This window comes from Triticum urartu, chromosome 1, assembly GCF_003073215.2.
Source record: "Triticum urartu cultivar G1812 chromosome 1, Tu2.1, whole genome shotgun sequence".
In the NCBI taxonomy this organism is placed as follows: domain Eukaryota; kingdom Viridiplantae; phylum Streptophyta; class Magnoliopsida; order Poales; family Poaceae; genus Triticum; species Triticum urartu.
The window spans coordinates 109,153,481-109,170,346 of NC_053022.1; the positions used below are offsets into that span (position 1 = coordinate 109,153,481).

At 42.3% G+C, this 16,866-nt stretch overlaps 1 protein-coding gene across 1 annotated transcript; it reads right to left on the bottom strand.

Annotated features, from left to right (window-relative positions):
* Positions 1 to 397: 397 nt before the first annotated feature.
* On the bottom strand, positions 398 to 5,829 carry LOC125550820 (dnaJ protein ERDJ3B). Its single transcript, XM_048713918.1, has 10 exons — positions 5,547 to 5,829; positions 5,187 to 5,335; positions 4,955 to 5,084; positions 2,951 to 3,071; positions 2,616 to 2,732; positions 2,361 to 2,447; positions 1,737 to 1,796; positions 1,568 to 1,645; positions 977 to 1,048; positions 398 to 884 (listed from the first exon to the last, which is right to left on the bottom strand). The coding sequence occupies exons 1-10, from the start codon at positions 5,624 to 5,626 to the stop codon at positions 726 to 728; spliced, it is 1,053 nt and encodes a 350-aa protein (XP_048569875.1). The 5' UTR covers positions 5,627 to 5,829; the 3' UTR covers positions 398 to 725.
* Positions 5,830 to 16,866: the final 11,037 nt, after the last annotated feature.

Below are 16,866 nucleotides of genomic sequence, written 5' to 3' on the forward strand. Positions count from 1 at the left end.
GTGTGCGCTATTTTATTATTACTTTTTCTGTTTTTCTATTGCATATGTCATGCCTAAGTTTCAACGCTTTGTTCAATGAATGGGCATTTGTGGATGATTACGAGATGTCGCAATGCTTTGCAACTTTTCCTTCAAAGACAATGCCGCACGCACAGCAATGTAGCTTGCAGGATTTTCATTTTGCGATGATCAGACAGTCCAAATTTCGTATTTACATGGCCCAATCTCTCACAGCCAACGTTCAGTGTAGCTCTTAAAGAAAAGCACATCATTTACTGCACTAATCAGTACTCCCTCCGTCCGGAAATACTTGTCATCAAAATGGATAAAAAAGAATGTATCTAGATTTCAAAAATACTTGTCATCAAAATGGATAAAAATGGATGTATCGATCGAGTACACATTAAAGACCGCCAACTGCATTGTAAAATCAGCAAATAAGTTGGTGAGTATAAGCTACAATTCTATAGACACTGTATTCCAGGAGTACAAATATTCTGGTGCAAGTTCATTTTGACTTTCTAATACTACAGATCTGTTAAAGAGCATCAAAACGGAAAAAGGGGCTTAAAAAACGAGCTGCTAATATTACCAACGGAAAATCACATACACCCACTAGAAAGGCAACACCATTGGTGCTTCTTCCCATGCAAGCTACTTGGAAAATTTCCTTGAGGTACACCTCAAACAACTAGCTGCAGCACAAAGTGAAAAAAGGGCAGTTCTTATGCAAGAACGTCCTTCAGCTTGGCCTTCTGGTCGTCTGTCAGGGTTTTCGGGAACAACACCTCAAACGTCACATACAGATCGCCTTTCTTGTTGCTTTGGTGCAATGGCATGCCCTCTCCTTTGAATTTCCTTACCTCCTTGGGCTTAGTGACACCCTAACAATTTGTGATGGAACAGAGTAGATTAGATGCAGTCAGCCTACAAGATGCAAAATGAATGGTGTACTGTTGAGCATTTGGTGACTTACCTGGGAGCCGATTTGGACAAGATGGTTGTCAAGATGCTTGAGGTTCTTCTCAAATCCAACCAGAGCTTGGAGCTGTAGCAGCAAAAGGTAATCAAATCATGAGAGATGTAGAACAGACTCCATCCAGTACACCATATTGGAAAGAAGACAAATTTGGTGGATTAAGTGAAGTTGGATTCAGAGGATGACAAATAGACCAGGGGTAGAAGTAACTAAATAACAGCAAGGCCCATAAATAGGACATTTACCCGAAGTTGATCTAGAGTTTACTGTGAATTTTCAGCAGAACCCTTATGTCCCCAATGGAACCTAAATGTTAAAGTGATCACTGCAATGGAAATGTGCAATACTCCTTTGGAGAGTTCACAGTTTGATGTAGGATGTAGCGAGGTTTTAACTGGAATAATGAGTACCCAGTTTACGGATATGTGATAGCATCAAACTCATCCAATTTTTATACAACTTCTTTGGTTCTTACATACCAATTAAGATCATTTTCAACCAAGGTACAGGCTGCACTAATTTTCTCCGCACTAACTGGTCTTAATGTTAATTGTAATAGGCACAAGAGAGAGGGCAGACAGGCCATACCAGGGAGATTGTAACTGTTGCATGCAGGTCATTGCCTTCTCTTCTGAAGCGGTCATGTGGTGCTGTCCGAATCTTGAACTGCTCATGAAACCATTTTTTCAGGATGAAATTAGTCTCAATTATTTCCTACGATAATTGCAACCAACCATGGAAAGGAGGAAAAACAAACCTTCAAGTCTCCAGGTTCTCCATCAATCTTAGGCTCTCCTTCCTCGAAAAATGAAACCTCCTAAAATATCAAATGGCACTGCCAAGTCAACATCTAAGCAGTAAAGTGGAGCATATCACAATGGATACATTGCATCATGATAAACAACTTATCAACTTAAGCAATTATATTTAATTGTCTCTTGACCATGTGGTAACTTATTACCATTGTCATAGCAACCTTGTGTAGGCAATCAGATGTAACCACAGTTCACATGAAAAGTGGCAAATGCACACATATTCGATTCAAACAAATGGTTCAGGCACCACATTTCAAAAATAGACTAAAATAATATTCTGATGATGACCCTTGAAGTTGCTATTCATGAGGATTAATCAATAATACACATTGTAGTGGTATCTTATCTGGACGTTTCTTCTTAGCTACCTCTATAGTCTAAACATGCCCAAGTAATACATTGGTGTAAGTCAATGATTTGTATCTCAAGAAATAAACAAGCAAATTTGCCAAAAGAATTCACGTTCTCAAGTCTCGAATAACCATATGCAACTAAGTGACAGCAGATATACTTTCAATTGACCCAAGGCTAAGTACTGGAGATAAAATATGACAACTGCTTCATACCTGTCCATCTTGCATACCCTTCTCAATATCAACAGTTAAAAAGTCACCTTCTCGTACATACTTAACATTTGGACACTGGTCGCAGACCTGAAGATGACAAAGAAAAAGCTATCACTGGGTAGAACAGAAAATAATGAAATGATTAAGAAGAAAACTTAATTTAATCACAGAAGAAATTCATGAAACACTCTAGTTTTCTGTATGTTATAAATCACATCAGCCGCAGATAACATAGCATGTCAGTTAGGAAAGTACCTGCTCGGTCATTTGTTGATACATTCCAGGACCAATTTGACGGTGGTAAACTTCATTCCTGCAGTTGCATCGTCTCTTTCCTGGTGCTGGTTTTATGATGTTTTTTTCTCTCCAAACCTACCATGTCAACAAAATAGCAAACTAAAATTTGGGCTATACACAATTAAGCGTTCATAATGCAGGCAGCCTACTTCGTGAAAACTCGCGTCATGCTACCAAATATAGAGATTAGGTTATCTACTAACTAGGTGCAGCATTTGTCTAGTGTCTGTGATAATTTGGTATACGTAACTTAGCAATATATTTCCAGTTCACCAGCCACGCAAATTGGTTACCTTTAATGAACCACCCATGTACAGGTCCTCTAGTGAAGCATCCAGTTCAACAATCACATCATCACCTTTTATGATCTGTTCTTCCTCCTCTTCCATACCACCACCACCTCCTCCGAAAAAGCTGAATAAGTTTGTAAAAGAAGAGCAAGTGATTACTAAAACTGGAAATTCATGTGGTACAAACACAACAAACACAATATGATGATTGGTATTGCGTTGCTTCCGTCCAGTTTAGTACTGAATTATTTTAACAACTTTGAGAAATGACAACATCAGAGAAATACATGATATTTATTTTTTCAATTATGTGCTGCAGCACAAGAAGCAATCCTCATCTGTGTATGCCATGACTTCACAAGTGATGCAAGCACATATGAAATTTTAGTTTGTCAGCTGCGCTGTTGTTGATCCTTACGTCAATTGCTTTTAATAGCACGAGCATATGCAGAAAAGAACATAATTCCACTACTATAAGCTGAACTTTCTAAAAATTATTACTCATGATCTCTTGGATCAATGACAAACACGAAACTGGTGCATTTGTCAACACTCAATACAAATTTTTCTCCTCGCTCACACCGAATCGACGCCTGTGCCGCCCAAATCCACCCCGCACCCCCGCCGACACTTCCAATCAACCGGTGCCTTCCCCGACCCCCAAAATGGCAGGATTGAGCCGCCGCCGATTCGAAGCACAGATCAGTGCCGCGGCGCGCAGCCGACCCGAGCACGCAGCAGCGCGTCCCCCCTCCCGCTACTTCACCAACCTACCGCCTCAAAGGGGAAGTATCATGGCGTGCGGCATCACCCGCTGATACTGGACTGGCTCCTTCTAATCGGCGGAGCTGGCGGCAAGGGCCTACAACATGAAGGCGGTCAGCCTCTACGACAGCCAGGCAAAAATCAACTTCCCCCTCAGCAGCCGTGAGGTCCTGGAGTTCGTTGCCATGGACCCCCAAGTGGTCTCCCGCCACGGGGTGCAGGAGGATCAGGAGGCCTTCAAGTGGCTTGAGGGGACGCGCGCAAATGGGGAGTACATGGCCAAGCTTCGCCGGAATAATCTGGAGTTTGTCACCAAGGAACGCCGGCATCTTGAGTTGTACAAGAAGGGGGCTACCGACGAGGTCAGGCTGTCTGGTGGGGCGTTTGTTGACCTTTGCTCCAGCGACACCGGCTCCAGCAACAAACGGCGTGAATTGAGATGAGCTCATGAACGAGTAGTAGGCTTTTTTTTAGTTTTTATTTCCTTCAAATCAAGTAGTTTATGCAATGTAGTTTAAATTTCATGTAATGCAATGTAGTTTCAATCGAAATGTGTGTTCATGGACTAGTTTCAAATTTTTGTTTGAATGAAATTGTGTGAAAAAAAGAGTTTGAGTTAAATTTAAGAGTTAGGCTAGGAACCACATTTTTAACTCCTCAAATATAAGGAGTTAAAGTTTGAGGAGGCATATGAGGGCTTAAATTTTAAGGGATTGGCTAGAGATGCTCTAGCAATAGTACAATATTGGAATGGGCAGCTCAGGGGATATTTCAACTCAAACAGGAGGTGTCATTTCACTACTTAAGTGCATCTCAATCTTCATGTATTCAACACGGTCATATGAATTACCGTATTCCCTATCGATTGATGAGCAACTAAAATTTTGACAGTTCGCTATATCTATAAACAGAAGATCCATGCAATCTAATATCTCTCTTGATATGTACAGCAAGTCAGCAATCTAAGGGCGACCAGAACACGTTTTGTTGATATTTCACTAGCAAGAATGTTGCATTACACATTATAGCCTAATGACAGATTATTGTTTCTACTTCTAAGTTGACAATTCTTTTCCCTGTATTTCTAAACTCGTATAGATAGCAAATTATTACACGGTGCATTGTAATAGAACAAAATAGGTAGATCATTCCTCAGAGCGCCACACACACTGTATACACGGCATACTTGAGATTGATGCTACTAAATGACAGATGGTAGGCAACATTTAAAAAAATCCTCACCTGCTGAAGATGTCCTGCATGTTCATCCCACCACCGCCTCCTCCTCTCCCGCCTTGGAACTGCTTCAGCCCCTCCTCACCATACCGGTCATAGATCTTCCTCTTCTCCTGATCCGTCAAGACCTCATACGCTGCATGATAGCAACACATTCAAACATAGATCCCCTGAAGTCGAATTATTCAAGCTCAGCGAGTGGAATTTCACTCCTTTTACTCCTAACACAGGCTAGTACCATTATTGATCTCGGCGAATCGCTTGGTGGCCTCCTCATTGTCGGGGTTCTTGTCAGGGTGGTACTTGAGCGCGAGCTTGCGGTACGACCTCTTGATCTGATCCTCCGACGCGCCCTTGGGGACTTGCAGCACGTCGTAGAAGCTCTTCCTGATCCACACCAACAAAAACAACACGAATTTTAGCGGGGCCCAAATGCCAACCCAATATTTGGAGCAGACTGAACTCGGACGCACAGATCCTAAATCCGTTTCGTCAGGGAAAAAATCACTCGTGAATTCGGTAGGAGTGGGATCCGGAGGGCAAAATAATAAGATCTAGAAGAAACCACGCGAGGATCAACAACTGTTCCGAGCATTACCCCTCGATCACCGCCGCGAGATGCAGCAGCAGCGCGAGGACGGCCGCGAGCCGCGCCCCGCTCCTCCGCGGCGCCGCCATCCCCCCCTCGCCGCGTCCCGCTCGACCTCCCCCTCAACCCACCGGCTACGAGTCAGGGCCGGAGTTCCCGCGGCTCGCGAATCCACGCGTATGCCCCTGCGGTACTGCCTGCCTCCTCCTCGTCTTCGTCGTCGTCGTCGTCGCCGTCTTCCTCACTGGCTGGCCCTCGCGCCTCGCGGGTTAAGAGCTTCTACAACCAGAAGGGGAAGGGATCTGGAGCTCCTTTCCGGGGAGACGTGGAGGCGGGTGACGTGGACCAATGGGAGGCCAGATGTGCGGGGCTCGCGCGAATGGGGTGACTCCACGTGGATAAAACGACCGCATTAAAGGAATCGCCCGGTGCACCGGGTCAGGTTGACTTGGCGATGCTGGTAAACGGTCTACCTGTGATGAACGTAGCAATCACGTCATGTCTTCATTCTGTTTTTATTTACTTTGCATAACTTTGTCAAAATCAAAACAAAATCTTTTACAATAACAAGTATATTTGATGTGAAAATCTATTGAAATATGATAATTATTGTTGGTTTTAGACACTTTCATGCGAAAAACATTCGGATTCCCCACCTGGTTTAGTGCATTTTCGAGGATAGCATCCAAACGAATTCATTTGTCAGTTGACAACTAGGGACGCATCGACCACCTAATCCTATCCTTCAAAAATCCCTATTTGTCAGCCCCTCCTTTTCCGTCTTTTTTCGCTAAATCAAATGTCTTCAATATTAAACATTCAAAAGCAATTCGACGATACATATATAATCTTTCAAACAATTGAAAGTTAAATGATGCATGTCAAACAATTCAAACAAAATTCACAATCCGAACCCAATAATTCAAACAAAGTTCATAATCTGAACCCAACAATTCAAACAAAAGCAACGAATGAATCATTACCCGCCACCATTAGCATACCGTGCAATGATGGTGCTACACGTTTGGTGAACCCACACCGCAGCAGCGGCATCCAAGTCATCGGCCTTGACATACATGAAATCACACGACTCCTCGCAATTCGTCTGAATGGCAAGCATCTTCTCCTCAATGTTCACCTTCTTTGCTTACACCTCTGTGAACTCTTTAAACTTCTCCTATTTCTTTTTCTTTCCGAGTTCATTGAGTTTGGCACTTACCATCTACTTCTTGTTCATGATGTCCTCCCACTTCTCTGTCATTTGGCTAGCTGCCCCACTCCACTTCACCCTCTCATTCTCCCTCGACCTCACCACTCGGTTTGCTAGTACAATACAAGCACCCTTTAAACTCCACCGCTTCTTTCACTAACTTCATCCACTTGTAAGGTTGTGCCACTTTTCGGCATTGGCGGTCTCGAGTGAATTGGCCAAGCCAGTCCATTCACTTTAGCCAACTTCATCCAACAGTGATGGACAGTAAATGTCTTTCCCTCGTTTTTCTTGTACAATGTCACCACGAGGCCTGGCTAGCAAAGCAAATGAATCACATGATGAACACATTGCAACATAGAGCAGATGAATCATGAGATGAACTTTATATGAAGCAAAACTTACGAGCTTGATGATACCCATGTGAGAGCGCTGAAGGAAATATGCCCTAGATGCAATAATAAATGTTATTATTTATTTCCATGTCGTAATTAATGTTTATTTTTTTGGGTTATAATTGCAACGGTTCTTGAGTCTACAATAACCACGAGATTCGGAGTGAAACCCGATTGCATGTGTGGAATAATAAACAACAAGTAGATTCCTAGTCTCACCTCTAAGACTAGCTCATGTGTTGCATGATGATTCTGTTTTCCTGATCACAGGCATAATAAAAGTAAAAAAGAAAGCCGACAACAATGGGAACACATTGCTGGAAGAACAATTGTGCCGAACAGACCCAATCAGTTGATATACTATGAGATCACAACGTCATTTATTATAAGTATAATCATGCGAAAGATAACGTATGCCTAATTCCTTAGACCATGAGAGGGAGCCCAACAGAGCTGACAACCATTAGAAGTTATCTATTCACCCCCCTCTAGAAATACTTTATCGATCCTACACTATGCCACCTGGTGCACGGCTCTTCATTTGGGCATATGTGCCACAATACTTGCTCACCGATGATTGATGCAGTTATCATTCTGATCATCAATTTTTGCCACAACCTATGGCAGGTAGTTCTTCAATTGATGAAAGAACTCACACACCTTCCTCCAAAAGGTCGTCCCTTTGCTCAACATTGGCAAAGTATCAGTTCTTGTGCCTAGCCAAGCCAACCACAACAAATCATCCCTAATTGGTGGTGTATGCGGCTCATATGTTCGATTTCCTTGCTTCCATCTCAGGCACTAACGAGTATTGATCCTCCACCCATCTGTTCGTTTGACCATCGTGGGGCATGGATGATGTCGTGCAAGTGCACAGAGCTATGTAGCAATTTCATGATAAGTAAGGTTTGTCGATCCCATGGGGAGCGAATAGGTTGGCACCACAATCCCAGCAGCTGTGTCATCACTCACACAACCACGCTCACAACCAAACTAGAGTTTGGAAATAGCTCACTTAAGTAAGTTGCAAGGGGAAGGTAAAAAGCATGAAATAAACCAAGTACTAGAGAGAATGGAAAATAAATACTAAACTAAGCAGAAGAAATAAACTAAGAGAAGTATGTGATGTTTTAGATGAGATTGCTGGCATCTAGGTACGGTCTCATTCGGTACCGGTGCGGAATGAAGTTAGGGTTTTATGACCATGTCACGTTGTGACTAAGTCAGTGCCCGCACTATAGGATACGGTGGTCTACTTCTGGTGGGTGGTCCCTCGCATAACATTATCTCCCAAGACGCGCTATATTGAGATAACTCATCCATCCTACTTCGTGTTCCATACCAGAGGCGGCTAACACAACGACATTAAGGTCCTCGTGGTTTGAGGACCGGACGAAGGCATTAGGTTCTATGCACAGCCGTTGACGGTGTCCTAGATACCGGGGTACTAACCCAGCCGACCTGTAGTCCTCGATGGGTCGGTGGGCCCTCGCTCTCTTTGAGGTGGACTCCATAATCCGCGTGCCTAGGCGTGATCAAGACTGCACCTACCGAAGACTTGATGTATACTCCAAGACATCTCCTACCGCCTCCATGTGACCCCCTTGTATACCGACCATGTAACCCCATATGCCCCCGTGTATATAAGCCAAGGGGTTTAGCCTGTAGAGGGGATGGTGGCCCACAAGTATAGGGGATCAATTGTAGCTCTTTTCAATAAGCAAGAGTGTCGAACCCAACGAGGAGCAGAAGGAAATGACAAGTAGTTTTCGGTAAGGTATTGTCTGCAAGTGATGAAATTGTAAGTAGCGAGTAGTTTGATAGCAAGATAATTTGTAACGAGCAAGTAACGATAATAGTGACAAAAGTGCAGCAAGGTAGCCCAATCCTTTTGAGGTAAAGGATGGGACAAAACGGTCTCTTATGATAAGCAAAGCGTTCTTGAGGGTACACGGAAATTTCATCTAGTCACTTTCATCGTGTTGGTTTGATTTGTGTTCACTACTTTGATAATTTGATATGTGGGTGGACCGGTCCCTTACAATTAACCCTCCCGCAAGCATCCGCAACTACGAGAAAAGTATTAAGAATAAATTCTAACCATAGCATTAAACTTTTGGATCCAATCGGTCCCTTACGGAATAGCGCATAAACTGGGGTTTAAGCTTCTGTCACTCTCGCAACCCACCATCTAATTGCTACTCCACAATGCATTCCCTTAGGCCCAAATATGGTGAAGTGTCATGTAGTCGACGTTCACATGACACCACTAAGGGAATAACAACATACATACTATCAAAATATCAAACACATATCAAGTTCACATGATTACTTGCAACATGATTTCTCCAGTAACCTCAAGAACAAAAGTGACTACTCACAAATGATAAACATGTTCATGATCAGAGAAGTATTAAATAACATAATGGATCTGAACATATAATCTTCCACCAAATAAACCATATAGTAATCAACTACAAGATGTAATCAACACTACTAGTCACCCACAAGTACCAATCTATAGTTCCGGTAACAAGATTGAACACAAGAGATGAACTAGGCTTCGAGAGGAGATGGTGTTGTTGAAGATGTTGATGAAGATTGCCCTTCCTAAGATGGGAGAGTTGTTGGTGATGATGATGACGATGATTTCCCCCTCCGGGAGGGAAGTTCCCCTGGTGGAATCGCTTCGCTGGAGGGCAAAAGTGCTCCTGCCCAAGTTCCGCCTCGAGGCGGTGGCGCTTCGTCCCGAAAGTCCTCCTCTCATTTTTTCCAGGTCAAAACCACTTATATACCAGAAGATGGGCACCAGAGGTGGCCCGAGGAGGCCGCAACCCACCAGGGCGCACCTGGGGGGCCTGGCGCGCCCAGGTGGGTTGTGCCCACCTGGTGCCCCCCTTTGGTGTTTATTGGCTCCAGTATTTCTCAAATAATCCATAAAAAATCTCCATAAAGTTTCAGCTAATTTGGAGTTGTGCAGAATAGGTGGCCTGACGTAGCTTTTCCAGGTCCAGATTCCCAGCTGTCGGAATTCTCCCTCTTGGTGTGTTCCTTGCAAATTATGAGAGAAAAGGCATTAGAATTACTCCAAAAAGCATTATTATGGATAAAACATTATAAATAATAGTAAGAAAACATGATGCAAAATGGACATATCAACTCCCCCAAGCTTAGACCTCGCTTGTCCTCAAGCAAAAACTGAAATCGAAAAATATGTCCACATGCTTTGAGAGAGAGGTGTCGATAAAACAAAATACGACATAGAAGCATCATGTTGATTATTATAACAGCAACAAAATTAAACATAAGACTTTTATCATAGAACTTTTATCATATACTTCTCATGAATAAGTAATCGTTCATCACACAATCGAAGTATAAAGCAAAAACTCTATTAGAAACCAACAAACTATGTTCTCGGTCAACTTTGCAACTACAATTCATCATCTTTTCAGGAAGGGTCGCGTGTCGGAGCCTTTAGGCAAGTCCACATACTCAACCATCATATAGTATTCTATGATTGATAACACTCACCTCGTACCCATGAGCAAAACGTTTCAACCAGACACATAGAAAGATAGGGGCTTATAGTTTCGCCTCCCAACATACTCACCTCAAGGGTGATGTCAACAATAATAACTCATGCTATCTATATTCAACTGGACATATGTGGCTAGATCTTTCCTCACCACATGATGCTGCCAAAAGAGAAAAATAAAAGGAATAGAGAGAAAAACTTTGACTCTTTGCATAAAAGTAAAAGATAGGCCCTTCACAGAGGGAAGCAGAGGTTGCCATGCACTTATTTGTTTGTATGCTCAATCCCTTAGTGCAAGAGAACATCATGTTGTATTGCCCCTTAAGATGACAACCTTTATTATGCAGACTGTCGCTTTTATTCTTTGTCATCCAAGTTCGTACAATGCTCAATTTTCTCTTACACTAAATGATCTCACACTTTTAGAAGCAATTTTTATTGCCTTTTTGCACCGATGACAACTTACTTGAGGGATATTGCTCAATCCCTAGGTAGGTATGGTGGACACTTGAAAAATATTTGGGTTTAAGGGTTTTTGGATGCACAAGTAGTATCTCTACTTAGTACAGAATTTTGGCTAGCAAAGATAGGGGCAAGCACCACATGTTAAAGGATCTATGACAATATGACTTCTATGTGAATATAAACAAACATAAATCATTAATTTGTCTTCCTTGTCCAACGTCAACAATTTTGGCATATAATATTTTGATGAGGGCTCACAATCATAAAAGATTTCTAGAATAGTATATCTATATGTGAATCATCCCTTCCCTTATTAATTCTTTCGTGAGTTGCATAATTGACTAATGCTATGTTTGTCAATCTCTAATAAAATTTTCTACTTATACTTTTCCTTATGTGGTGCTATCACCTACCATAGGATTAGTATATAATATTTTCATTATTTATTTTGTTTCTTCATTTATTTCCTTTCTCCTTTTCTTTTATTTTCTTTATTTGCAAAATGAAAGTAAAGAAAGCAAACACTCAAACTAACTTTATTATATAACTTGCACACGATTACAAGGATAGATCACTAAGCAAACTCTAAAAGAAGAAAGGATCGAACTAAAATTTTATTCATCTAAAGCAAAAGGATCGAACTAAAATAAGTAAAAGAAAAAAGATAGTGGGATGATACGATACCGGGGCACCTCCCCCAAGCTTGGCGGAAGCCAAGGGGAGTGCCCATACCCAATACTCAATTTTCTTTTGGTGGTGAAGAAGATGATGGTGGTGATGAAGCGGTGTTCCCCGATATACCATGAGTAGATCCCTCAAACCTTGAATCTCCCAAAGGGCTTGATGAATTAATTCATTGTTTTTCTTCACCTCAACCATTATGTGTTTATTCTCAGGGCCCCAAGGTTTTGTTCCTGCACTATTTTCTCTTGGCCAGGATATGTCCCAGTTGGACGGCATGTGCCTACGAGGAGTATTCTCGAACCCATAATTGTGAATAAAATTATGAAAATTATTATGATGTAATGTAACATCCCAAAATTCTAAATTTTGAAATGTTATATTAAATAAATTATTATGATTGTTTGTTTGATTGTTGTGTGATTGATTGTGTGAAAATGATTGGAAATTGAAAACTTTTTGAAAGTTGAATGAGAGGGAATAAAAGGACTTACCCAAAACTTTGCATCTTGCATTTTGATCTTCCTGAATTCAAATTAATTTCATCACAAAACCCTAGAGTGAAGATGATATGACTTCTTCCATTTAACAAAATGAAAAGGGGTTTTGAAGTTGATTTGAATTCCATTTGAACAATAGTCCAACTCAGAAACTCTATGCCACTCAAGGATTTTCATGAGAGAATATAATAGGACTTCTTCAGAATATATGAAATAGAGTGGGAAGTGATGAGGAGCACTTTTGAATTTCATTTGGTTCATTTTTGGAAAGTTTTCCGTTTTGAGTTTCAAAACATTTCCATTCATTCAAATAAAATAAAGAGAGAAGGAAATCTGACTCCTTCAATTATCAGAAAGAAAATGGAAATGGATTATGAAACCAATAGACGATTATTTAAAATAATATTTGAAACCATTTGCATCTCATGATTTATGGTATTTTGGAGTTTTCTCGAATGTTCAAATATTATTTTCCACTCAAGAAAACTGAAGGAGAGGGGATAAGATGACTTCCTCAAAATATAAAAGAGGTGGGAATTTCATTTGAATATTATTTGGAGTTTTTAGAACTTATTTGGTATTTATTCAATTTGCAAAAAATGCATTAAATGCATTAGGAAAATATTTTCAAATTCTTCTATGCTTGATTAAATGTTCACTGTGTTACAGATATTCAGAGATAATTTTAGAAATTATTGTGGTATTTTTTTAGGATTTTGTTTGGTTTCGTTTGGCCTCGAAAAGTTTTTGTAAAAAAAAACAACACACGCACACCCGCGCGCAGGCCCAACCAGCCATGCACTTCGGCCCGCGGCCTGCTCCCAACGCCCGAAGGCCACTGCTCGCTCCCCCTCGCACTCACTGCCAGATGGGGCCCGCCCCTGTCTTCCCCAACCTCCCGCTTCCCCCGTTCAGTTAGAGCACGCGCGTGCCGCCCGAACCCGCCGGCTGCATCCCTCTCGGGATAAACATCATCCCCACGACTCCACAGCCCCTCCTCGCGCCTATAAATGCCCCCGACGCCCCTCTTTCGATTCTGCCACTTCGTTCCTCCTCACGCCGCTCACATCGCTCGCCCCGTTCGTTTGGATCTCGCCGGCCGAAGCTCCGTCGCCGGAGTTTGTCGTCATCCGTAAGGCTGCCTCGACCTCGTTCTTCTCCACCAAGACACTTCCCAAGTCCGTGCGCATCCCGTTGACATCTTTTTTGCCCCTAGGGACAACCGGAGACGCTGCCCCGACGACCTGTGTCCTCGCCGGAGCGCCGGAGCCGCCGCCCTCTACCTCACCTGTTCCGGGCACCTCGACGCACGTCGCCACCACCACCGCAACCCCCTCATCGCGCACGTCCTATTCGCCTCCTTCCCCGCCGCCGAAGAGCACCGCAGGCGCCGCCCCATCCGTCGCCCGAGCCAGCGTCGTCGCCCTATACGTCCTCGTCGTCGTCAAGGTGAGCGAACCGCTCGCTCGCTGTTCTTTTTTTTCTTTCTCTCTAGATCGGTTTAGTTTAGTGTTTTTTAGATCGGTTAATCCGGTTTAGTTAAACCGAACGGTTTTGGTTAAACCGATGTTTTTTTGTTAGCCACCACATAGGGTTTTGCTTATTTAGTGGCCGTTCGCCGTTTAGCCTAAGCCGCGGACACTACCAGCTAGCCAGGATCCGCCACGTGGCCAGGGGCTTGTTTGCAGTTATTTATTTTTCTGTTTAGTCCCTGAGTTTTACAAATTAGTCCCTGAACTTCGGATAGCCGTATCTTTTTAACCGTAACTCCAAATTCGATGAAACCAGCGGCAAATTCTTCGTCATGATTAGATCTATCCAATAGCATCATGTTTGTAAACTTTTTCCAAATTCAAATTTGAACTTTATTCAGATTTGAATTCAAACTCCAACTGGCCATATCTCCTAAACCGTAGCTCCGATTGATGTGATTCTTTTTGCACCGTGTCACCATTGCCAAACCCTATCACTTGGACCTATCTCACGATATTTTTCACACATTAGGATTGTCCATGATTGTTTTACTATTATGCCATGTATGCACTTTAGTACACATCACATCTTTGCACCCTATGTCACATGTTGTTTTGCACCTAGGATATTTCCATGCTAGTTAAGTGTGTTGAATGTTCATTTGGTTTTCCAAGACTTTTGCTTTGCATGTTCTTCTTGGTTCTCTGAAATGATTTCTTATGTGAGTGCAATGGTTGACTTTATAGATTTTCATTGGAGAGTGACGAATAGTTCTATTAAGTAAATTTCTGAGAGCGATATAATCTTCATCAACTATTACCAGGCAAGTTCACATTTGACCATTCTTCCAATTACCTATGTTTTATATTATGCACTTAGTACTTTTGTGGTAGGATTGCATGGTAGGATTTATTGATGCCAGATGGCTATGCCGTTACCTAGTAGTTCATTGAGGTAGGTTTGAACCATATACCTTTGTCACCACCGCGTAAGTTTAATTTTGCCTCGCCAATGTAGACGTGGATTGGGAAGTGTTCATTGTGAGAGATGAGTGACAAAGTAGTAAGTAGAACCAAGATAACTTAATGAACTACCTGGGCGGAGGTTTGGTTTGAATGGTGGCGAAGTACAGTGGGAGCATGCATGGGAAATCCATGGTGGTGCACCCCTAGTGGTCCGTCCGCCCAGGCTCAAAGAGATCAATCATATTCTCATGTCTAGGAGCTTACGTGTGCAGCCACAAGCCAATATGGGCTCTGGCTTAGTTGAGTAGTTAGTGTGACCCCTTCCGGGATGGGCTAGCAGATGTAGAATGGGTAGGTGTACCGACCTATCCGTGGGTTAAGGGGGAATACTTTCGAAAGACTATGTCTCAGTCATCCTGTTCTCAAACGCCAGGCAGTGCGAGAACTTCAAGGGAGGCGATCGAGTCTTGTGGGGAAAAGTGCGCAAATCTCTACAGAGTGTTAAAACCTAATCGATTAGCCGTGTCCCCGGTTACGGACAACTTGAGCATCTAGTAGTGGAAATGCTGGGAGATCTCATCACTCTTAATTAAACAGTTGGGTTTTAAATGAAACTTTGGGAATGGCTTGAGTTGGGTTTACCAACTCATTCTATGCTATACAATAGTGGTAGAATAATATCTTTTATTCTAGGGAAAAACTAGCTTTATGCAACAAAACTAAACTTAGAGCTTTCCACCAGCCAAGTTGCATGTACAATAGGTTCATTATCCTTATGATGTGACTTGCCAGTACATTCAATGTACTGACCTACAGGGCTGCAACGTCTTATGTTGTAGGAATTTTCTACGATGAGTAAGAGTTACGTTGTAGGGTTACAGTCTACACTCAACTTGCCGTTGGCGTTGATGGACTCCACACCCTTATGTTTGTTTCCGCTGAGACTTATGAGGTATATATATCAGTTTTACGTTATTTATACATGTGATTGCACTTTGATATATACATTGATGTACTGTGTGTGCCAGCATACCGATCCAGGGATGGCACAGATACACAGAGGCTTGACCGTTTGAGGTCGGGTCGCTACATGTAACCTGTGTAAGGGCCTCCTCGGTGGGAGCTCTTCTTGCACTTCTAGGCTCTCTTGATTGTTCGATGATTCCATGGCTTCCCCTTCTTCCTCCGTAGCAACCTCTTCAGCTTCATCCCTCCTCAGATCTTCCTGAACCGACCTTATGCCTCCTTCTCCAATGTTGAAGGGCGAGGAGGACATGATGTTGGTCTAGTTGAATCTGTTTCAAATCAGCAAGAAAAGAGAACAGAGGATTTCTCCGTGATACTGTGACCAACAGGTTTGGGAAGTATATATAGATTTTTTATCTTAGAGGACAAGCATATGGTAGAAAAATGGAATACGGAAGGTGTCCCAAGTAGGCACGACCCACCTGGGCGCGCCAAGCTGCCTGGCGCGCCCTGGTGTCTTGTGCCCACCAAGGGACGCTTCCTGGAAGTTTCTTTATTTCCAAAATTTTAAAATATTCCAAAACTGCTAAAAAATATATTTTGCGGATTTTTCGGACTCCGTTTACTTACCGTATCACGTACCTCTTTGTTTTCACGATTCTGGAGTGTTTCGGAAGGACTCTTTTATGTGTTCTTCCGGTGTCATGATTTGGATAATATTACTTTCAACATTGATAGGCGTACCTGAGATATAGTGCTTTATTCGTTGCCCATTGACAACCTTCGGGTTAGTACCTTTGGAGTTATTTATTTTGATGGCTCCAGACCGGTAAACCTCCTCGATGACATATGGGCCTTCCCATTTCGAGAGGAGCTTCCCTACAAAAAATGTAAAGCGAGAGTTGTACAAAAGAACATATTCTCCAACTTTAAACTCACGCTTTTAAATTCTTTTGTCATGCCATCTTTTAACTTTTTTTGAATAGCTTTGCATTCTCATAAGCTTGGGTTCTCCATTCATATAAGGAGCTTATATCAAATAACCTCTTTTCACCAGCAAGTTTGAAATCATAGTTGAGTTCTTTAACTGCCCATTATTTTTATTTTCTAACTCAAGAGGCAAATGACAAGCTTTT